Source organism: Andrena cerasifolii, chromosome 7 (genome assembly GCF_050908995.1).
Source record: "Andrena cerasifolii isolate SP2316 chromosome 7, iyAndCera1_principal, whole genome shotgun sequence".
Classification (NCBI taxonomy): domain Eukaryota; kingdom Metazoa; phylum Arthropoda; class Insecta; order Hymenoptera; family Andrenidae; genus Andrena; species Andrena cerasifolii.
Window position 1 is genome coordinate 7,326,822 of NC_135124.1, and position 24,732 is coordinate 7,351,553.

A 24,732-nucleotide genomic window follows, 5' to 3' on the forward strand; every position below is an offset into this window, starting at 1 on the left:
TCTTTTTTCACTGGAACTTTTATTCCTCGAATTATATTAATGAAATGTATTTTTTCCAACTCCACTTTCCACTCCCAAAGATGGTGCACGAAGAGTTGATAAGAACCACTCCGTTCGGTGAAATATTAATCAATTTAAGCTTCTTATGCAATCTCGAGTGTCATTATTCTGCGCGTTACCCACCGATTCTCTGTAATTAATTACCATGTTTCACTATCCACGCGACGAACCCTGTCGATGCAGCGGCGACTTCAATTAACGCGCGATAGAGCAGTTCATCTTCGTTAAGTGTCAACGAGAGACGGCGAATCTTTGCTGGCCTCGAGGTCAATCAGCCGCGTTGCAGGTGTTGTTGGGTCATTCAGTCGAGAATAAATGTCAACGTAAGAGCAGGGGAGCCACGCATTCCCGGTGCCTCGTGCCCTGATCACGGTGAAAGGAAGGGGTTTCGCGTGCAACGTGTCCAACCGAATAGTTGCACGCCGTTGGATCATGCTCATCCTCCACCGCGACTTTGCGAACCCGCTGAAAACATCTTCGATGTCTGCCAGTGTCCTTTGATCCCGGGATTCTCCGCAATCGCGTTGTTACATCAGCGTGTAACTAGTTGGCTGTGTACAGGATGTCGAGGGAGCTTTGCATTTGACAGAATTTCAAGAGAAATATGTGTTTACCCTTGAGGGAGGTTACTTTCGAATTTTCTGTTGAAAAATAGCTGGATCTGTTGTACTTAATTATTGAGAAGTGGAGGGGTGATGTTTGACAAGTTAGAGTTATTCTTAGGGATATTGTCTCGGGGTTATTTAGTCAAAATTAATTTTTTATTTCCACCCAATGGTGTTTTATTATTAGTAAATTATACAAATGCAAAATTCGTGCAGGTGGTCTAAGTTTCATTGCATGAAAATTTGTGTTTAAGAAAAGACAAAAAGGAACGAGAAAAGAACTGTTTCTTCAAAAATTTGTAACTCACAATTCGAATGAAATGTCAGTCGATTGCAGCTCTATGAATATCACTACCGATGTTAAAATCATTGATACAGCATCTTCATAGAATTTCGAAATTATTTTCACAACGAGCTGATTGTCAGTTCAATTCCCTCTCCAAGAAGTATCCAATCAGGCGTTTACTTACTTTCGTTAAACTTGTATTGCTCGAATGCATGCCTTGCATACATGTATCCAATATACCATTAGAAGCAACAGAACGATCCTCTTCACAGACTGACGACGAACAGAACCAGGCACCCTAGTTTCAAGCGCTTCTCGAGTTTCGCGTCACCGAATGCCTGGAAACGGCTGGAGCTTGCTTCTTACATGGATATCGTTTCAGATGTAAATATCCTTTCACGCGAGATGGAATCGAGACGCGTCACGGATCACTGGATATGAATAAAAAAATCATCTCTTGTCAGTCGAGACACCTGAAAGTCGCCGTGGCTCATCCAGAACCCCTAAGTCCCTCCAGCGTATCTAAAACTGCAGCAGGTAGCTTCTACGACCCCTGCTTCGACTCGAAAAACCTTTACCTGCTTCTTTTGTACCTGACGAATGAACCTGCGGCCCCTTTTCTAACACACTGCTGCTGATGAATATGACAGAGTAGCACCTGCGGTCTAAAAGGTTCGGTCGTGCAGGTTACAAAAAGTATAACGCGTTCTTCGAGGTTTGTTAAAAGCTCCCGACCTGACTAGATAAGGTGGAAATAAAAGTAAAGTAGTAGAAGTATAGTATAATCGAAGAAAATAAAGATTCACATCTCGCCTGAAAATAAATTTAATTTAGAAACCAACAGAGGATTCTATATTTAATTTTGGAATAAAGGGGGAATTCTAAATATAATTTGGAGACTAATCGAGGGCTCTAAATTCCATTTGGAAATTAATAGATGACTCTAAATTTAATTTGGAAGCTATTAAAAATTCTCAATAATCCATACTTCGCGTGAATCTTTCCTACGTGTCAGTAAAAGGGTGTTTCCGTGGTCGATAATGGGCTATATACCTTGTGAAATCACCCCACATCGCAACGACAGTAGATAGCTGAAATTTGCTCGGTACAATTATCGTAACATCGATCGTATCCTGTCATTGCAACGAAAGTGAAACGCGAATGTCCCGTCGGGGATAGAAGTTGAATCGAGCGACACGCATTTACCACCTGCATCGCATCGAAGGGTGTTGCATGGCGACAGATGCGCCGGTGAAACCCTGCAAGGGGTGTGCATATCGAGAGCCAGTTGAATTACCGCATGGAACGTGCGTACCACGTATTTAACTCTAATATCGAGGTAAAAAAAAGCACGAACGGCTGTTTCGTGCAAGACAGATACCAAATGGTGAAAAACTCGACCACAAAGTATCTGGTTTCTCGAATGGTATTTTTCAAAAAAGAGGGTCCAGGCTAAATGGAAAGGTTTTCAACAGATTTTCAGTAGCCCTCTGTGCACTCAATCTTGATACATAAAATTTAATTTTTTGCCAGTGGAATTAAGCAAAAGAGCAGACAAAACATTGTCACTATAACGGTTCAATAAATATTTAATCGTGGTCTATAAAAATTTGCATGAACATTGATATTCAGCGGAATAAATTATGGTCGTTAGATATTTCCTAGCAAAACGACACTGATATTGATGTATCTTAAAGTAGCTTCATCAAATTTCAAATCATGTTATTTGCATCAGCACACCTTTGAGTCTCGATTCTCCTGCACGTCACACATCGAAATCATTCGCTATGGAAAGTACTGTTACTTCTTGTTACTGTTGTGCTCTGCGTTTTAATATTGCCATTGTGTGTCACGAACTAATGAATAAACGATCACTGCTTTGACACACGACACAGCTTTAATGTGTGTCCAGACGTGCAGAATTCAAATTTAATGGTACATTCTCTTTAATGGTAACACTCTGATTCGTGAATTATTACTTAGAGACCAGTTCGAGAATAACTGCAAATAAAAACAGTAACATGAAAACAGTTTTTCAATTCATTGGTTTCATAAACAATTCTCAGTGAACATAAAAATAATAATTACTGCTCTTTGTTGCTTGAATGTTTAAACTCAAGATTCTTCGCGTTAGAAACATTGATAATGAATTCAAAATTATCTTCGAAGAGAGACATTTAAAAATAAATTGTATATTTCCTCCATTTCCATTTAAAAAATCTTGTAATTAAAATAATAAATTAGAGGCAGTTGTACCTTCAAATATGCCACCAAATCGTTGTGGAACTTGTATTTTACAAAGACTGTGAGAGAGTTTTAGTAGCGAGATACTAAAAGTGTCAAAACTATTCGATAAATTAACTGTGATGTTTTCACGCCTGGTATAAATGCACTTAGCAAGAATTTATTTGCAAAGAATCTACAGGAGTGTCGATAAGTAGGATAATGGTTCGTGCGTAAAGATTTCAAGCACGTGAGTCTCGATGACTTTCTCAACTTGACATTACGGCCTGTTCATCATCATTCCCTATTGCAAACTATTCGAGCTTCTCGAACAAAGGCTGTTGCCGTTGCGTTTCCCGCCCACGTCGTTTTTCACTGAAAAAGAATATCTGCTTGAAGAAGCATCTCATGCACCGCACGCTAGCGTTCAGTTTACAACGCTGATTACAATGATTTCAGTTCAAAGCTGTTCGACGCAAACCTATTGTAGCTAGAAGAACAGATATCCTGTTTAATTAGAACTGTGTCTTTGAAATCTGTTTCAGTGGTAGTGTAATTTTAGACACATGTTGTTTGCAAGTAATTTATGGTATCTGTTTTAAAAAAAAATCGAAACGATCGTAATTCTACAATGGAATTAAAATTCTACAATTTTCAAAATTAACATCCCTAGTATATTCCTAACCCGATTACAATATAAAACCTCTAATTAAATATAAAAGACAGGAGATTTATCACACACATTGAAGATTAAAACAAATAATCAATATACGCTCAGAAATTATTTCAATAACTACGTCTGCACAATTCAAAGTTACTTACTCTTGAATCGCTGTAATTCATTCAAAACAGAATTAACTTCTACATATTTGAAGAACTTTTCTATTTGAAACATTTTCCTAAAGTAGATAATTTCTGGTCCTCCATTTCCCATAGGCAACTGGTTCCTCCCTCGATCTTTATTGCATAGATTTAACCAGAGCTCTGTTCACGGGACACATGGCTAAGGGAACAGACACGCGGCGCCTAATTTTCGTGAAAAACTTTCCCAAGGAAACATGCAGAGACGAGGAACAGGATACGCGCGTTAGGAGAGAAAAAAAAATGGTGAAGGGTCTGCCGAATATTTAAGACAATCGTCCCGTCGAGTATTGGTACGATTCTTGAAGAACTCGGGGGAGGCCTGCGAAGCATCAGAGTAAAGAAGGGAGGCTGCACGACCGTGAGACTGTATAGCACCCTCTTTGTTATCGTACTTCGTTTTGCTCTTCCGAAAAGAAGGTCCTTCATTGTTGGTCCCGGCAAGTGGCGTCTGGAAATCCTCAAATAGTGCCAGACCCATGGAAAACTGGCGTCCTACGTGCTTAGGAATATCCTCTCCTAATTGAAGAGCCCAGGACGGAGCGACGCCACTCAAATTTCCTACCAGAATTGTTGTGCAGCTTTTGCTTCTGCACTTCGATGCATTCGAACCGTATATTAGATGGGATATACTCCCTTTTCGCTCCATTGTGATCAATTCAAATGATTTCTGGGTAAACTGGGGGAGAACTTCAAAAACTGTGCAGAATATATTCGTTTCTCTTTATGTTTCTTACAGTGAAATTTATTTTTCATTTCTCCTTTTTTTTTACCAAACATCTGTTGCAATGAGTAGATGATTTATTTCACACACTGATGAATTCTTATGTATTATTTTAATATAATGTAATGAAGAAGTTTACAAGTAAAGATTATAGTTTGTGTATAATTTTATTTGCCATACTAGAATTAGGAGTGTTAAATTATCTTTAGGAAGTAGGACCATGAAAGTAGGAACGTGTACACTTTGGAGAACATAATTTATTGGTCTGCAGAAAAATAGGTGAAATGTGTCGATGAATAAGAGACTAGTATTGACTAGTAGTTATTGGATTTCTGAGAATTATACTACTTTCCTTGTATTCTTTCTGAGAATTGACACACGATCAAGGAAGCATAAATTAGTGATCTTTTTTAACAAATTTCAAAGATGTTGTAATGAATTCGCAATGATTAAGTTGATTGTGTTATGCAATTTAATACTTCAAATTCATATCCAAACACCATTTGTAAATTTTTAGCTGTCGAATTCGAAGGAAATATAAATTTGTAGTACAGCTAATTCCACCAAAATGTATTCATCAAATTGCAGTTATTAAAATACATTACTTAGAGAATTCGTTTCAACCTGCAGATAGAAAAGTGCAACAAAATAATTCACATTGAGATTAATCAAACTTGATAGATCCAGATGTATCGAACAGAAGAAAGTTAGCAATTTCGTCAACTTTCTCCACAGATCTTTCCAAACTCCCTCTCGTCTCTTTCTCCATCGTCACTTCCAGCCTCTGAATCGAATTCTTGCCAAGCAAAGACGCCTGTGGACGATCGAGGATCGAAGCACAGCGCTGTTCCAACGTAAAGACCGGTTGCGAGGGCGTCACGTAAATCAAGCCGCTTTTATATTTTCTATTTTGAATAAGAAAACGCTTAACTAGCTCCTACCGAACAGTCGCAGTTTCCTGCTCGCCAAACGACCAACGATTACAGTTTGACACGAAACATTGATTAGTAAAAGTTGCTTCCAGACAGTTTTCCGTTTCTCATGGGAAATGCAGGAAAATGCATGGATTCGAAAAAGTTTTTTCAGTCTGCTATCTAAACACCATATCGTCTTTTTTTACAGCGCATATTACACGCGCTTATTTTGGCGCAAGCAAGCATTAAAAATATGAAGAAAAAAATTGTACTCTCAAAACACGAATTAATAAATAGAAAAAACTTCAATTTTGTAAACACATTTTTTTGTAACAAAAAGAAATTCCAAATAACGGTAATTTTTAGGGTGGTACTGTGGAAAGACCCCTTAAGTAAAGACTTTCAATTTGGTTTCATGTCAACGTGCTGGCGCTTGCGCGTGAAAGGGTGTAACTTCTCGTATGCACGTGCACCAGCGTGCTCGCAGTGTCTGTATGCATTCTGTTGCAACAGCAAACGGATAGCGTAATAACTCGCAGCCTTTCTTTCCATTGTGCGAATATACAGAAAAATTTGATGGCGTTTATCGATTGGCGCCTAGCTAGCTGCCATATGTGCCCACTCTCGCTGTAACGGAACAAAATAATTACGAGGCTTTCGAATATTTGCGTATTGCGAATAAAAGGGATCCTCTCGTGGATATTCTGTTTCTGTGACCTACAGCGTTTGGTAAAGCGACATTGTACCATACAATAATGAATCAAAATCATCATAATCGATAAACGAGTTTAATCTTTGTATCATCACTATCGATTAAACTGAACCCTCGTACGAACCTAGAATATTAATTTAGCAAACAATAGCTACATCGAGAGTCACAATCAATTCACACGCTAAGGAACCGTTCTCCCCTGGCTCAAATTAGCTCCGGAAGCTAAATGCCGAATTTTAGATCGAGATATGTGTATCGATATAGCCCGAAGGGGAAGGGGGACAGTCCCCAAATTACTCGCTCATTCTTTCCCGAATCAAATTGCGTAACAATCTCGTAGCATCGTAGCGTAACGTAAAACGTTGTCAGTCCCATGATTGCCCCCACTCGCCCGCCTCCTCGCTCCCCTCGCCTTTACTCTCCCCTCTTCCTCTTGTGTGTCAGTATACCTTCACTCACGTCTCTGCCCTCCCCCTCCTCGGGGAGCCTCTTCCGTGGCCCTGTTCACCACTTCCCCTTTCCGCTCCTACGAAAACCAGACTCTCCCTACTCGCGCCCTGCCTCCCCCCCCCCCCAACGTTGGACGTTACAACTGACCCCGGGCCTCTCACCCACGCCGGGGCCTCGTAGTAAAAATGGCCGCCCGTGTGCACTGTAGTAAACACACCAGGGACGCATTCTGTCTACCTGTGCGTGTTTTTCACGGGGTCTCATCTCCGTTTCTCCGCTCCTCTCTTCCTTCGTCGCTAGCGTTGCTGCCCAGGACTCCGTCTTTGTTCCCAGTTTCCCTTCTAAACCACCTTTGCAACGGTAGGGAACTCAAGCTCGGATATTCACCGTGTCAGAAAATACTTTGGCTCGTGATGGACAGAATTATGCATTTCGGTGCCGAATGTGTGGAAAAATAACGAGGGAGAGGAGTGTGCTGAATGATCCAGTACCTACGCGCGAAACAGTTGCCATTAAGCTTCCTCTACAAGTTCATACTGTACGTACTATGCGTGACATTAGAAGGTAAAGTCAATGTAATCCTTCTTTTGAAGGCCACGAGAAGAATTCTCAATGATACAACGCATACAGATAAGTGCGTGAAGTACTCCATTAGATTTTCATTTAACAAAACTTTATATTTTATTACAATCTACATGGCACCACCGCTTATACGAGGTAGTGAGAGCAACAACGGACTACCCCACATTTTTTCGAAATTGAGTTAGTAGTAATAATGTATTCTAGTAGGCTCTACTAATTATATAAAATAGGAAAACAAAAATTTCAATGTGGGTTAGTCCGTTGTTGCTCTCACTGCATCATATATCCTTCCAACACTTTAACTGCAGCTATTGCTACTGTTAGATATCACACTAATGATATCAATAAGAATTACTAACAGAGTCTGCAGTAACAATGAACTGCCCTCCAAAATCGGTTCCAATCCTATAAAACTTCCGGCAACTATAGCGTGACAGGCAGCGTTTTAAAGAGAACAGGAGAAAGTACCATCAACGGTAAAGTAAACGCCGAGATCCTCGTTCTGAAATGCGTTCCTGCGGAGTCCCCAAGTCTGCATCACAGAGCCGGTACGCTCCGCGCGGAGTGTATAGAGTACACCGCGCTATACCGTACTGTAACGTACTATACGCGCTCGTAACTCGCACTGTAGCACGCACGCCGGCCCAGAGGCGCGCTCGCCGGGCCCGAGCGTTTGCGTACCTCTCCGCAGGAGTCCCACGGGCGCTGCTGTCGGTCTGGAGCGGTCCCAGCCCTATCCGGGCATTGTTGCACCGACGCCCGCCTAAGTGAGTACTGCTTTCCGCGCAACCCTCGCGTAGCCCTTCTCGTGCCCCGTGTCAATCAACACTCGGTGGATGATGTACAGTGTGATTGGTTCGTCGTTGACCACCGATCGTGGATGATCTCGGAGCGTACGGCGGAGAATCCCGAGTCGCGCGGATCTGCGGAGATCGAGGGATCGTGCGCGCAAGAGCTTGCCAGCCAAGGAAGAGCGATGAAGCAGGAGCAGAGGCCAAGGAGGCAGGCCCTCTTCCAGATCGCCAAGGTTTGACATTTTCCGATGGATATCGTTTTCAGGGGGCTACGATAATTCAACTGTACGCGGTCTTGGCAGCGAACGACTTTCCGGCGCGGTTCGATACGCTGGAATAACGCGTATACCGTTACGCGTATCTCGATACCGAGCCTCTGTACCTGTTGATTCTTCGGTCAGACGTGCTTATTTAAACCACGCCGTAAATATGATGTTTTGTTCACGACCGGTGCATGCTGCACCTTGCACGGAGCAGGGAGCTTAGGTTTCTGGGATGGGATCGTGATGTGGCCCGAAATGGCGCGGCAGGGCTTGCAGGTATAGCTCTGGTTGATGCTGGGGGCGGAGAGGTGTCCAGGGTAGGGTAGTGTTCTCGGAAAAGATGCTGTTGATGTTTAAATCGCTCGACTCTTTCAACTCCAAACTTGCGATCGTCATTTTAATTCCGAAACCTACTTTCATTTTAATAACAATCAACATTCAGATTGGTTGTTGAAAATTACTATAAGATGATGACTCTAAATCTGTTGAAAGTCGGTTCGAAATGGTCCCAAAGCTTTGGCTCAAAGCATATCATGTAACATAGAAAATACACCCCCAAAATCTTCCATAATATGGCATCGCTTACAATTAGCGATTATCAAAAACGTTCAAAATTTCTCCCATATAAAGCAACAGTACGTACCCTTACATGAATGTCGCTAATAATTTTTTCGTTACAATTTTTGCTGGTCGAAAAGAAGCGTCACGCGTGAACGGGTGTCACGCGGGAAATGGAGAAAACTCGGCAGAATCGACTCGCGTTTAATGGAGAGCCTGCCATGGTAACTTTTATCAGCCGTTTCGCAAGAAACTGTCATACCCGCGTGAGTTATCGATAATAATGACACCGAGTATAAGCCCAGTTCATTAACTAGCAAGAAACTTGGGCGGAATGCAGCGACTCGCATTTTCCGCTCATTTCCCCGCTACCTTCCGCCGCGTTGATTGAGAATTAACCGTTTCTAGAGCAACGTTGCGACATTAGCGCGATAAAACGCGTTTCCGCGGTTCAGCGGGGTTTCTGTTCAGTCGGGCCTGCGATTAATCCAGTATAACTGACTGATCGGCCGCGTATACGTGGAAACCGTATGGAATCGCTGGCTACACATGTAAATTAGGGGGATCACGGTGGGAAACGTGACACTTTTGTGACGAAATCAGTAGGTTTATATGTTGCTCAGCGCGTGGTAAAAAGTGTGACTGCGTGTGAATGGACGGGGATATATTAATGGCAGAGAGCAGACGCTTTATTCGAACAAAAAATGTTAATGCATAGATGAATTTATTCCGATGTGTTTTCTTAATTTGATGGGGATTTAGGTAATTAGGGACAAATTAGATTTACACTTTTATTGTGGACCTTGTCTGCGGTGGTTTATTTCTGTAGAATATATGTATTTGCACTTATTCGCGATCGTCTGACGAGTTAAGTGAATTTACTTTATACGCATTGGTTTAAAAGGAGACAGTTTCGGTGTATTTCGAGTGGATGAGGTTGTCAGGAATGGTTGGAACATGAAGAGTTTAATTGCTGTATTCCACAGTAGAGTACCGAACAAATGCCTCGGAGTCATGCAACAATAACTAGGTATTTAGAGCATCCTGGAATTCTAAAGCATAAATGGATGTAATTTCTATGAGGTTTCCTTCCGACTCTCTTTGTAACAATCTCTGATTGTTCATCTAAAATAGATGTAGTTTAGTTTATATTATCTTTCAACGCGACATGTGTCTTCTAATTAGCTCTCATTTTAAAATAAAATTTCGGAATTTATAAATGTATTTTAATCACGTAGAATGTAAGAGTAACAAAAAAAAAACAATTGAGTTACTCATTCTTGAGTTTTAGAGTATAAAAAGATTTCATTTTCCTGAGAAAAGTTAAAAAATTGGGAATCACTTTGTCCCTGTCGATCAAGCAAAAGGAAAATGATTGGAATACACGATTGATGAATTTCGCAATGAATGATCTACCTGCGATCGAACGAGCGTCTCGTTGATAAGCATGAACCACCGTTACGGCGAAGTATCCAGTAGGATTTCCTTGCTAATTAGTTCGCACGTTAATCAGCTTTTAATTAATATGTATCGAGGTATAGTCGATACTGTAAGTGTTTATAAAATAACAGAGTTGTCTGGATTCTTCTTCAGCAATTAGCGATTTTCATTTTGTAGATAGATACCAATTCACTTTTAGTTCTTAGTAGTGATATCAATCCTAATATTGTAGTGCATTTTTAAAAATTTATATTTAATATTTATATTTTAAAATTTTCTTATTTCGTCAGCATTGATACTACTCTGGTTAACTGTCCTTCGGATACTTATATTTCTGCGTAGATTTCATTGTACAATTTTTTTTTATTTGTGTTTTCAACGTTGTGCAACGTTTACTTAATTATTTAGAAAATTATTCGTAGTAAGGATTAAGCATAAACGAATTTTGAACTGATTTGCATCCGTTGTTCTTCGTCCAGAGTTCCAATGCAAATTTCGTTTTGTACAGCGAGGGGAGATGCACCTAATAGCCGAAGCGTGCACTTGTCCCCCAAGTATTGTGGAAGAACCTGACCTGGTAGCCATATTGATACGCTTCTGCTGGAAGGACCCTGTTCACCTGTGGGTCCCACGAGTCTTTCAAAACTCGTCCATTCAATGAAAACACTTTCCCGCATACGAGTACTTCATTTCTCGACCTCCCATTTACGACAGCTTCTTTCAAGAGAACGCCACAGGTCTCCTAACATAGGGGAATGAATGAAGTGGCTTAAGGAACTCGTTAAATTGTGGACACCACGCTGAAAATTGCAATAATTAATTAATGTTAATCGTCATTTTCCTCTAATACCATAATTTGATGACGTTCATCTAGGTAATTTATTATATTTCATTGGTATACGGAGTATATAAGGTACTTGTCAAATTGCACGCATTTGTTAATTGCTCGATGTTCGTTTGGATTAAACAGTTTAATCACCCGAGAAGTAAGGTTTAGAGATTTCAGATAGCTTTCGCGATCCTCGTCGATTCATAATTTCGTTTCCCCGCGAGTTATCGCCATGGTTTTTATGAATACCGGATATTTAGCCTGTGAACGCCGGAAAGGCGAAAATAATGTTCCGCTATGCGACAGGACGTGGCCACGGAAATTGTGATTTACTTTCCCTCGGTATAATAACGCGCTCACGATACGGTGGGCTACTAACGTGCGTGGTTGCAGGCTCGTTCCACGCAGGGTGATGTCGCATTTGCATACTTCCACGTATTGCGTGCACACCTACGCCTATATTCTTCATTCGTCGGACACACCGTTGGGAACAGCCCAGATTTATTACCAATTAGCATGCTGTAGTACTGATGTCATTGGGATAATACGATAGAAATACGAATTGGCAAAATGAGAATTTTAAAGGGGGTCTCTGTTGCAGTAAATGTCGATTTTCAATATATTTGTTTAGTCGGCGATAAGAAAATTATTTGTGTGTCAAACTTTTGTTGAAATATTCTTCAGTTTTGCGTGATGATTTTTATATACGCCATTATTATTCCACGTAGTGTGAATATATTTTAAAAGTGACTAATTTTATTTTTCATTGTATTTATTAACTTATTTGGATAAGTGAATTTTGGTTTGTAGCGTAACTACAGCAGAATGAAGATTTATTCTATATTACTGGAAGTATCGAGTCAATTTTATAATTCGTAGTCCCATAATTTCATTTAATGTAGGGTAGATGTACCGTTTGTGGCCATTGCACTATTTTTGGCCATGTGCATAATTATCTTATTTTTAAATTGCCTGCAGATTATTATTACGTGGAGAATTTCACATCATAAATATTTTGTTTAGTGTACCACCAGAAATATAAGGTTACATTTATTGCTTACACGGAAAAGTATTATATTTTTTAACAACTAGCCAAAACTGATAAAATACCTTAAAGTGGCCACAAATGGTGCATCTACCCTACCTACTGCATATTTCACTCACATTTACAATCACGGTCAAATTAATTCCACCTTCCACTGCCCATTTGCTTGAAGATTGCAAACCTAGGACAAGCAAGTACATCCTCTAAAAACAATCCAAACACAGCACCCAACGACGCCTAAAATACTGCATAACTAACCAGGGTACAGTATTGTCGCGAGCCTAACTCATGATTTACGATTCCACAAAGAGACAACAGTTCCTTAGAAACTCATTACCACCGATTCGTAGAGTCAATATTTCGAATATTAGCTTAATTGCCCCTCTCAAATTTACGACACTTCGAGATAAACATTTATCCTGCGGGCTGAATTTTACGCGCCTCTAAAAATTCATTCTCTTGCGTTCCAGGTGTTATGGCACCTCGACATCTTTCGGAGGAGCTTCAGGGAGCTTTCAGGACACGCCTGCATGCGGGAATCCTGCATCTTCTGCGCTCTCAAGGTAAGCGGGATGGTGGATCGTCTAAAGCAGAAAAGGAGAAAAAGTACGCGAACCTCATTAAGGCTGGCATCGCCACAGTGGCTAAATATGCGCCTCGAGAGACGTAGTGAATGTATACACTACCGCTCAAAAGTATTTGATAAAAGTATTTGGGAAAATAGAATGAAACGTGGACATAGTTGATTATTGATTGTCCTTATCGAATTGCTACTTCTTTTTTCTTAGTACGTGTATAATTTTGCGTGTATAATAAATCATAATTCAAAATAAATTGTTTGCTTATATTTGAACGTTGGTAATTTCATTTTAAATTGATTCCACGTGTTTTGTTGTCAAGAAAACGTTTAAAGCAAGATTAACAGTTACTTATATCTCAGAAAGAGGAAGACTGCAGGTCTCGATAATAATCGAATAATAATAATAATAACAATCGAATCGTGGTTCGAAAAGCACTTTTAAGATAACAAAATAGAATGAAACGATAGCTACGTGCTAAGGAATATCTAAGTAGGACCAGAGGCATGTAGAGGAACGATATATTTTCTTTTTTATTAATCGTGTGTAGAAGAAGTGATCAAATAATTTTGAGCGGTAGTGTATATCCAAGTTATTCCCTCAGCGAATATTATTTGCTAAAAGCATCCGACGAAATGGACGAATTGTCAGAAAAAATGTCCCAGAGGACGAACGTTCCCCATTTCACTTGGTTGCATATATTGGTATACGTGTGATTTGAGAGACGGAGAGCCAGGGAATTTATATTAGTAGCTTAATTTTTTCTTTACCGTATCTCTCTTAACTTCGTGTCCTTATTTGAGTTTTAATTGGAGGCGGTTTCCCGCGAACGCCATTTAAATGTCCTGATAAATCTGCGCAGGTGCTTTCGAGGAGCAGAATTTTATCTGTGCCGTGAAATTTGGAAACCATTAGGGCAATATTCCAATTAGGAAGTTAATGGAAACATTAAACGTAAGGAAGCGATAGTAGAACTACCATTAACTGTGTTTTAATTCCACGATAGTACTAATAATAGTATCAAATGTAGATCTCCAAAATAATTGTATCTTTACTTAAGTGAGACGGATTAAAAAATTCAAATTATCCCTAGCAGCTGGAGACTATTGAAAAGCCAGAGTTATTCGTGGCAGTGTAATCTGTCGAGTAATTATGCTCGCGTTGAAACCCCTAAGCATATCTGGCTTTCATTAAAAAGCGCCTTGACATCTTCACGTATCGATGAGCAGCGATGATTTACCAACAAAACAGGACAAGAAGCCTGAGTGGTTTTCGCATGCTGTGAGAGGCAGAAGGGTTATACCTCGACTCGAGTGATTTTGATCGTGTGATGTTACAAGTAGTTCCGCCACTTAGAAAATCCCACGACGATAATGAAAACGCCAGAGCCCCGAAAGGGACCGAAACACTCGAGATAAAGGCGTCTAGGCGCTTGAAAACTTAAGACGAATGGAGATTACTTTACGGTACTCGCGTACCGTGTCCACTTCATATTACAGCGCTAATCTCTCTGGAGGTAATTTAATCTGAAAATAAGGAGCATCTCTGTTTTTATGGTGCTGGGGAACGGAGATAGGGTAATTATTTGTTGGTCAGTAAATAATTGAAGCCCCGCGTGAAATGGTACCAGATAATTCTTGAAGAGGAAGTAATTTACGGAGACAATTAATATTGTATGTAATGTGTTTGTCTGAATTTTATTATTTTTTTTACTGTATCTCATTTTTAAAAGTAGGGAATTCACTACTCATTTCGTGTTTAATTACTGACAGCAGAAAAAGGAGATCTCAGGAAATTTTAAAAGTCAGCTGCTGTTAAGTTGCACATAAGAAGTGGAAAAATCGAGACTTTCATTAGATTTTGAGAAATTTGTGGTTTTTATCGTTTTCAACTTTTCGAAGCAACCGTTCTCTAATCATCGAACACATGACCGTGCTTTCGAACTTACAACGTGTACACGTTTGTTAAAAACAGAATACTAAAAGATACTTTTGAGCCACTACACTTCTATGACTGTCTTAATCATATAAGTCTGAGCTATGCTTCATAACAATTAACACCCTTCCTTCACCTTTAATTCCATCTGTTCCTCCATTTAATTTAAATCATAATTTCGCATTAGAATAATATTTCCACGGTAGGATTAATCTGTTCAAACAGATAACGGCGATGAGACAAGCACAGTGTCTACTGTTAAAAACGATTCTAATTTGCATACTGTCGAAACACTTCCACGCGTATCTCGAACAATCGAACGTCGATGGAAGCAGCGACTGTAACAGGCCTTTCAGATAGCAAACCTTTCTCCAGTGAGAGACATTATACGATGGTGTTCACCGATTGGTCGGAGCAACAGAAACTATCCCTCCAGATTGTTGCTGGCTCATTGTAGCAAACGTGCAGCGAGTAGGACTCGGGTGCAGATGCTTTGCCAGCCAGCGTGGAAAGAAACGAAACGTCGCGCATCCGAAGTTCAGACGAGAAGTAGGTAGAAAACGCGTAGGATCCTCCCTGGTGTTCTCACGGGGTTAATTAGCAATCTTGAGAGAGTTAATTGCCGCAGGCAAAGGGTACCGTGTTTCGAGTGAAGCTCCCAGTGGCGGGCCTCTGACACGAAGGACTCGTGTGTTTCTTTGTTGTGTGCAATCTACTCGTCTGCGCGCCTTTGCGTGGTACTATCTTCAGCATCAGGACTAAATATGCTGCTTTCTTAGTTTCCTGTTCTCTTCTTCTGTTTTCTTCTTTATTTAACGAAACATATGAAAGAGGGATCAGGTAATGAACATAGGGAGTATAATTAGAGATTAGGCAATGGGGATTTAGAAGGTGGGATTTGTGGATTGGGATTTGGTAGTGAGGAATTTGAAATTGGGAAATTGGTCTGGGGTTAATATACATTTTCTGTGCTTGAGGTTGATGATTTGGTAAATTCATTGCAATTGCTTTTCTTTGAGAATTCTTAAGTGTGTATTTCTTCTGTAAATGAGGTTACTGTAGTATGTGTTTTCTCCTGTTTAAATTCCGAATGAAATTTGAAATGCAGTGTTTGACAGCGAGTTTTCTGTCAACTTGAAAACCAATAAGTTCCACCTTCAAAGTGAGAAGGTTTCTGGTAATTTGAAAGCCACTGAAAGTTCAGTGCATGTACTGTTTGAAGCACGAGCTCCATTGTACGCCATATTGCCGAAGACAAGAATGGCATTGCATTACACAACGCTATGAAAATAAGGTGCCGTTTCGTATTACAGAAACACGTTGTTGATCATTCCATTCTTACTATCGTAGTATTACCATTAAGATACCTATTTATAGCGTATGTACTTGGAAAAGGAGAGAAGCTTAGAATTTGTGGTAATATAAATTTTTTCCGGTGCATAAGAAATGAAATACTGAAATATTTAAAAAAAGATGTGACAGTTGCAATTTGCCTTTTTTAAAGCATTTGAAGGGAATAACTGTCAGCTTTCATTGCATGCCCGTCAAATATGAAACTTTCTTCTAAGAAGAGGAAGTATCCCCACATACCAGAAGGGGGTACGTGTATCTACTGCTGAAGAATTTGACCTGACCAAAGATACCTCAGTGATTCACCACAAGCATATTCAAAGGGTCGAAAACTCCTTCAGGGTTAGAATGAAGCGAGACGACCCTTTACCACGCGCTATACGCGATTGCCTCGACTTTACGACTCTCAGACCTCGTACACTTCCATTTCATCCTTTTAAGAGTACAGACACTTTTGTGTAGTAAAAGTTTTTTTAACGATGTCAAATTATACATGGCTTTTGCAGTAAAGCAGTATACTCTGTAACAAAATCAACTTAAGAGAACTATAAGTAGCATTAGTTAAGTAAATGATTTTGATATTTATCGTGACTATCTTATTTAATATTTAAGTTTTCTAATTTGCAAGTTGATATACTCTCTATCATAAGTACAAAGTTCTCCTACCTCCACTGCACTTCAAAAGTCACTTTCACTTTCGGAAACCACACCCCCATAAACTGTTAGTATTTTCCATATATAACTATCACTTATCCGTTACATCGATGCAATTAGAAGTACTTAGGAGCTATATTCCTTTAATTTTTCGTGCATCGAACGTTACGCCCGCACGTTTAAGGCAAACGGTAATCACTGGCCATTTAGGTAATTAGGGGATATTACCGAAGACGTTCATTTTGTTGTTCCTAGATGAACAGTTATTCCGCTAGGCTTCTGTCCTGTTCATAATACTCCAGTCGACGGAATTTCTTCTCATTTTACCCACTGCCAAGAGTACGATTCGCGGTGGTGTTGCGGTTGCTCCAGTGGATTGCACCGGTTCTGAACACCATCGACTGGCGAAGTTCGTTTCCGGGCGTCTAGAATGATTCTCTTGAACTTGCACCTTCTACTGGCGTAGAGAGTTGTCTGGTGCTTCGAGTTTCATTAAAAATTCTTGCCGTGTAACCTTTTCTGCTATTCTTCTCTTGACATTTTATGAGCATAGACAGTCGAGCAATATTTTTCTTATTCAATGCTCTTCGTGAGGGGTTTTTGAATATTTTGATGAAGAAGCTGATTTTGAATAGTCCATTATTTTTCATTTTTTACTGGCTGAGAAGAGAATATTTTGTTGTTAAAGCAAGTTGTAAGAGTTGCGGATTAAATCGCACCTAAAATTCGAGTTAGATTTTTTGTAATGCTTTTGTAATTAGACTTCCTCGTGAAACTTATTGTAATAACTTTTCTATATAACTTTTCTAATAACTAAAAATTCTTCACTGATTTTATCCTCAATTTTTCTAACAATAAGATATAGAGTGAGGGTAAAGTTATTAAAATGCAATAATTAATTAAAATTGTCCAATCACAGCCTTATCGAAGTTTTTCCAAGGTTACCTGAAGCCATCGATGACGAAGAGCTGTCGCTTCCGGCGACGTTCGTGATCATCGAAGCTGAGAGTCGAAGCGCAGGCGTAGGAAGATCATTTCCATTTAAATATTCATGCAACGACGTTTCGAGGGGAGGCTTTGTTTAGTATTCCACTTTATTTAGGAAGGAGGAAATACTACGAAACCTACGCGTTTCAAGTAGCTGCTTGACTTACGCGCGATCGCCCACGACTCGTGATTGAATAATCACGAGAAGTGAATGGTGCTGGATAGATAGTTGTCCCATTGTAAAATATTTCAATTAGAATATTGGAGCGAGCGAGCTTGCCCGCGAAAACTGATATGGCGATATCGAAATGCAGGTACGCAGGAAAAGCAATTATTAGATTGATAAGAAGTCTAATTACTAGAAGATTACGACGATCACTTTTTAAAATTTTCATTCTCGAGAATAGTTGCTCACACGCAGATTAGAATTATACAACATTAGAAAGGGATAGTTTTATCCTATTTTCGGCGCAAAATTCATTTCGATATCTTTTACAGTTCAAAAGATATACGCAAATCAGGCGGGTCACGGGTTGTGCTCATCACTGTCCTACATCGCAATCCTTTAATGGCTAATTAACGAACAAAAAGGGTACGTGATCCTTCCACGTTAGACCCATCACTCTTTGCACTCAATATCAGAGATTTTGAAGGAAGTTCGTCATCATTTCGCTACGTTTAAATTGGTTTGAAAAACACAGTCCATTGAAATTTTCTTTCTCCTTCCACATCTTTCTGTAAAATAATATTTAGGATAAAAATTGCGTAAAAGCGAGTGTTTCGAGGCAGTCAATGAAAGCTATAAGCCCCAGACGCAGATGAAACGCCATAAGATTCTTCACTGAATGATTCGCCCGTAGTATTCTCCCTCATTCGTGGCGCATGGTGCTCCCAGGTATACTCAGCCATACCTGCGGTTACTTTTTCCGTCGTCCATGCTTTTTCGTGTCGAGCTCGCGTAGGCCCCGGTTCCCCTGTGTGTTGGTGACACAGGGCCCAGCCGTATCTCGTACGCCAGGCTGGATATGTGGAACTGGCTTTGTCCCAGTCCGCGTACTACGGGCCCTCTCATATTCTCGTACGATTCACGTACACATTTACGATCACACAGAACTGTTCCTCGTGACTCCCGTGCGAGAGGAGTGGTGTAGACCTCAGGGACGTGCAGAGTAACTGGACGCTGCGGTTCGGGGGAATCGAACGGAGGAGTCGTTTCTCTTGTGCAACGAATCGCTGGCCAAACGGGACGACAGCTCCTTCTCTTCCACCTTGCTGCTCCATATACCTGCCTCGTGGTAAACAAGGCAGGAAATTTGCTTAAATACCAAAATTGGTGGTTTTTGGAGAATTCTCCTCGGGGGATACAAGGTGACACCATTTTGCTAGTTTTGTTTTTGGTAGTGGCAGAAATGGGGTGCTTCCTTTTCATTTGGAATTAGAGTTTGTTCCTGTAAACCTTAATTGATGAGGTGGGAATTTTGTTATCCAACTCGTGAGGTGGCGTCTGATGTAGCCCATTTTTATTTCTATATTAATACCAGTGATGCGAATAAAATCTTATTTGTGAAAAATATAAAGCTATGATAAGTTGGTTTGTATCCACGCGCTGAAACAAACAAGCAGTTCAACCGTCATCATGGGGTCCATGAGCTCCCGTCTCATCATCTCAATAGTGGGAGATTTATTAGCTGAGTGCGAAGGACAGATCCTTTTTCAAAAGAAAGCTTTTCTTGTGTATTACCATGTCCTGGTTGCTGGTGAAACTAATGAATGTAGGAAGGATTTAATTGTTTGAGAGGTGGAGTTATTTGTGCCGCGTACGTACACGTCATGAACGATAAGAAATTGTGTCAGCGCGTTTCGTGTGCGCTGATAACGCAGCTTGGATAATTAGAACTTTCTCTCGTGATGCAATCCTTCGAGTTAACCGTGATACACATTTGCAAAAAATTCACTTGTTTGCTTCCTGAATGTTAAGAGATTAGATCTGTTCTTATAGAATAACGGTTTTCAAGCTGAAGCAGCTCGAATAAATGCATTTCTATTGCTTTAGTAAAGGAAAGAGTATTTCTCTGCCTCAGAAATGTTTAATGAAATCGAATGCACGATTCTTCGAATCGAATTTGTCGTCTTTTTCTGCGAGCGAGTTTACGTATGTAATTGGAACGAGTTGCCTCGCAATAGGTTCTCTGTGTTTGAAAAATCGATTAATAATTCAACTCCATTCTCCCTATGTTTCAGAACACATCCCCTAATTTAACCCTCTAGACAGCACCTGCAGGCAAACCCCCTTTTCAAACATATTTCCTGCCAATTGATGGTCGGCGAATACAAGTGAATATCGTTTCAGATGCAATACGGTTGTTAGACACTGTAGTTGGTTAGGTTTGTGAATTCTACAAAATGATAAACTTGCATTCTTCATTAGATAAAATGATTTCATTTTAAAGAAAAAGTAATCTGTAGAATTTTTCTATTTTTTGTGAACAAGGTAGTCAAAATGGAATTGAGAAAGTGTGAATATTTAACAAAGTATTTTTAGTACCTAATGCTATCCATGCACACTGAAGAGACAAATCTTGAACATTATAAGTAGCTTTGAACGATTTTAGCATTCGCTTAATTGAAATCGTTTGTGTTTAATTTATTTCAATCGAAACAGTGATTGCTTCGAGCTCGAATTTCTAAATACTATGTATTTGAAATTTAAGAATTTCATTGGAAGCAGTGCTCAATCCAAGGCCGCTTTATAGTTTCGGTTTAAGTAGTATAAATGCGAAATAATGCCGACATGGCCATTTATTTCGAGATAAATGATTGAGACTTAAAAAGAGAAGAGTGTTCAACATAGAAAGATGGAACACAGAAGTTAATTTCTTAGCTTTGGAATTTACTATCTTTCTATTATTAATTTCAAGAGAAACATTAACTAAAGTTTAACCACATTCTAACGAAAAGAATGGTAGAAGCTTACATCGTATGCGTTTCAAGCATCTACAAAACGTAGTTAGAATAATTTAGAAATCAAATGATAATGAAAAACAGGTCCTTAATTTTCATCAGTTCTTCATTTCTCACCAGAAGTATTAAATCCTGCAAATGTACTTCATTACTAGACTTCTATAATCTCAAACTTATATTTTAACTTGAATTTTTCCATTCACCTGTTTCACTCTACATTCTGAACATAATCTACCTTCTGTAAGTCTGTGAATATCCCATTCAATAATAACGTAACACATGTATGCAACAATTCACCAGACCCAAAATACTCCACTGTATCTCCCGCATTATCTATATCACCACATCACCAAATATTTTTAAACTCCTAAATTTAAAATTCAGGTCCATTTTGTAACAGCCTCAACCCTCAATGATATAGGTACATTCTCTGTCACACGCGCTCTTACTTATTTTCTCACGTAATAAAAGCAAAAGAACTCTACCGCTGATAACAGAACAGAGAAATACACCTGTGAAGTATAAAATATCTCGCCCCTGGTGCGAACCAAATACATAGAAAAGAGGTCGCGGAGCGGGGCCCGCAGAGAGTACAGGCCTGGTTGGGCCGTCGCCTCGGTCGGCCAGGTTGGTGAACGTAGGACAGCTAACCAGGTGACGTCATTGGCTTCTCGGGTCTATGGAGGGCCTGTGGCAGCGGTAGGGGAAAGAGGAAGGGGCCCACCGTCCTATTGGCAAGGCAGAAGAGGAAGAGAGATGGAACGAGGGGTGGGGGATGCTCTGCAGCACTGTGCGAGCTGCTGAGCTCAGGTACGAGCGCACGGTGCCGCGTGCAGGTAGTCCCGTGCTCCGTTCTCCACGTTTCTAAGCCTCGTTGAGGAACGATCACCGTGGAAGCCAACCCCCCGCGATATCGAACTGTTCCACCCTTTTTCTGCACGCTAGAGCGGAGTGGAAGGGCTCGGGGGTTGACACGCAGTAGCATGCGTGCAGTCCACGGTGGGCGATAAAAGTGGAGCGTCGAAGGAGTCCACAGTGCTTTCAGCAGCGCTGCTGGCAATCGGGGATCGTCCAGGAAGCGATCGAAACGAATATTCGTACGGAGTCTTCATCATCGTTTGTGATGATCGGGAAGTCGTCACGCGATTCGCGGAAAGTGGTGCGCAGTTTGGTCGAGGGAATGTGACTTGTGTGCCTGTAAAATGGTGATGGAAACAAGGAAGACAATCCTGATCGAGAAACTTGGTGCTCGTTAAGGCGCAAACTGGTTTGGATTTTTTTTTTTAAGTAAACCTAGTGAAGTGGAGTGAGCAGGCGAAAGGGAATAGACATGGAGTCTCTGTTGAGGATTACAGGGACTTTCGGGAACTGATTTCTGGTCCCGTGAATTAATTACGGTGAGTCGAAGTGGATCGGTGTATGATTAGAAAGGAGACTCGAGTGAGTGACTACAGTTTTCAAAGAGCCACCGACGTTCAGCCACTGCCTGAGCATTATTACCGAGAATTCGACGGAAACTGTGCCAGCAAAACGAGCGGAGCACGTGGCACGCCGAAGTGGAACGAACGAGTCCAGGGAAAGATGCAGCGAATCGTTAACCCACGGAACGGAGGATTCGGAGTCATTTGAGCAGCTGAATTTTTTAGTCACGCCTCTAATTAAGTTCTTTACACGGCCCGATCGTGTTCAACGAACGGATGTAAAGAACAGAAATCGGCATCCACGGTTCAGGGTAGAAGCATTCCACGATTCCTCCGGCAAGCATTTATCAAAATCGTAATAGAAGAGGGGCGGGAAGGAGAACGAACATACCCTGAGCCATTTATTTAGCCCCCGAAGAGACCACTGGCTCGTAGATCGAGGAGGTGACTTCACTTGCCAAACGAGTTTCTGTTTTTAATCGAATCTACGACTCGTCTGGCAACGGGTTCTCCCGACACATCCGGCATGCAATTGCTGGATATGATTCCTCCTTCAGTCCTCGCGCAAGGATCATCTGCTAGGGGCCCTTTCAAGCCGCAGCCACCTGTTTCCCGTCCATCGTCCCGCTTCTTTCTTACCTTTCCTTCCGTGAAAGCTACGAGCCATTACAACATCGAACGCCATCGTCGACATTTAACCGTGTCATTGAATACCCCAGGCGGTGGATTACCTTGATCACCATTGCAATCGCAGCTGCAAGTAACATTTCCATCGCACCAGTGTCCCAAGCCGAGGGGAATTAACGCCACGTCTCGTTTCGTAGTATTTATTCCAACCACGCACCGTTCCCGGAAACGACGATGTACCAGTATCTCCCCGAGGAACGTTAGAGGAAAGGTGAACAGTAAACAGAGGAAATTACGATCGTTATCAGCGCGAGGGAAAAAGGCTGCTTCGACCCGGGAACAAAGGGTGGGGCGGCCGTGGCACATCGCAAGTGCACGGGCGAGATTAACCGTCGAAGCAGGTAACGAATCGTGCCTGTGGACACAGCAAACAGAGCTATCTTCGCGAGAGGATTGCCCGCGAGGTGAGCCCCGTGGAAATTTGTATTTGCCTGGGACCAGCCGCGGAGACATGCTCCTCTTATCTCCATTTCCGAGAGCGTTGGAGGGTGTGTTTCCGAAATTACTGGACCCCGAGTTCGCGGATATTTGAAAAGTGAAGCCCTCTTCGCTCTGACGTTGACTCGTTGGCGGTGTGATGAGCAGACTTGGACCTGAAGATTCTCGTTTGCACGGGGGAGGAGGAATTTCCATAGAGGGCCGTAGGATGAAACGGAGACACTCGTAGCGTTGTTTCCTGGTGGGGACGTTGCGAAAGAAAATGTTGAAGTGGATAAAAGTCCGCCAGGACACGTCGGCTACGCCGACGCCGCTCGATCACGCGGAGAAGGATGAGGTGGCAAAGGTCGAAGTTGAAGATGTCGCTGGAGAAGAGGAGGAGGACAGTGGCATGGAGCGGGAGGACACTCCATCTAACATCGAGCTGAACGACCTGCGAAAAGTACGCTGAATTGTGATTAGTAGATTTGGGCAGGGTTATGCAGAAACTTACCAACCCTCAAAATGACAAAAATTTAACACATCATTTTGTGATCTTTATTTTGGGAAAGATTACCAACCCATAGAACAACTCTCACGTTACACAATTATTAAAACTACCAAGGCATAGTTTAATTTTAGGTTTGACGAACAAAAATTATAGAAAATTTATAATAATATTAATTATACTACTCAATATTAAATAATCCATTAAAAAGCATTGTAATAACTTGGAATAAAATATACCCAATGGAAATAAGGCTAGGTACTTTTCTTTAACAATTAAAATCTTCAAACTAAATTTACTCAATTTCAGATTATTGAGGGTTGGTAGCTTTCTGCATAAACTTGGCCCAATTTACGGTCCTCTGTTTTATTCCTTGAAAACCTGCACTGGAAACTTTCAAAGGAGGCCCATAATTTTGGCTTTTAGATGCTAAAATTGAAGGAAGTTTAGATATTTAAATCCGTAGCTTCTCTTCTGCAACACTTTATGCAGATTTTTGTTGAGTGCGAACAATGCAAATTTCGACATTTATTGCAGTTTGCATACGTTCGTCAGATTTATTTAGGTAGGCTCTGTTTTTGCTACCTGTCTGAAATTTTGCTGCGGATATTATCGTATTTCATGCTTCCTTATAATGTTCTTGTTTCTCCTGTTGCAAGCTATTTCTATGTTAATGGATGGTTTTTTTCTTGAACTGGCACAGATGTTCTTGAGAACACATTAAGGCTCACGAGATAAGAATTAGGATGAGTGGAGCTGTGTACGAAAGCACTTATAGCAATACACATGACTTCTCTTTAAAATGTCGTTAGTGCTTCAATTTCTTGCTTCAGCTACTCGACCAGATACTCTGTCTCCTAGGAGATTTATCTTCCCTTTTTGGGTAGC

At 40.8% G+C, this 24,732-nt stretch overlaps 1 protein-coding gene across 3 annotated transcripts in view; it reads left to right on the forward strand.

Annotated features, from left to right (window-relative positions):
• Positions 1-24,732, forward strand: part of Ec (ubiquitin specific peptidase echinus) — a 112,467-nt gene that overhangs the window by 65,778 nt on the left and 21,957 nt on the right. Inside the window, exons 1-2 of one of the 3 annotated variants that reach the window (XM_076817403.1) lie at positions 8,280-8,444; positions 12,817-12,909. In XM_076817403.1, the coding sequence (XP_076673518.1) occupies positions 8,298-8,444; positions 12,817-12,909 (240 nt within the window). In that variant the 5' untranslated portion in view covers positions 8,280-8,297. Of the gene's footprint in view, positions 1-8,279; positions 8,445-12,816; positions 12,910-21,457; positions 23,800-24,732 lie in introns of those variants that run through there. The other 2 variants (XM_076817402.1, XM_076817404.1) reach the window with 2 other exon arrangements.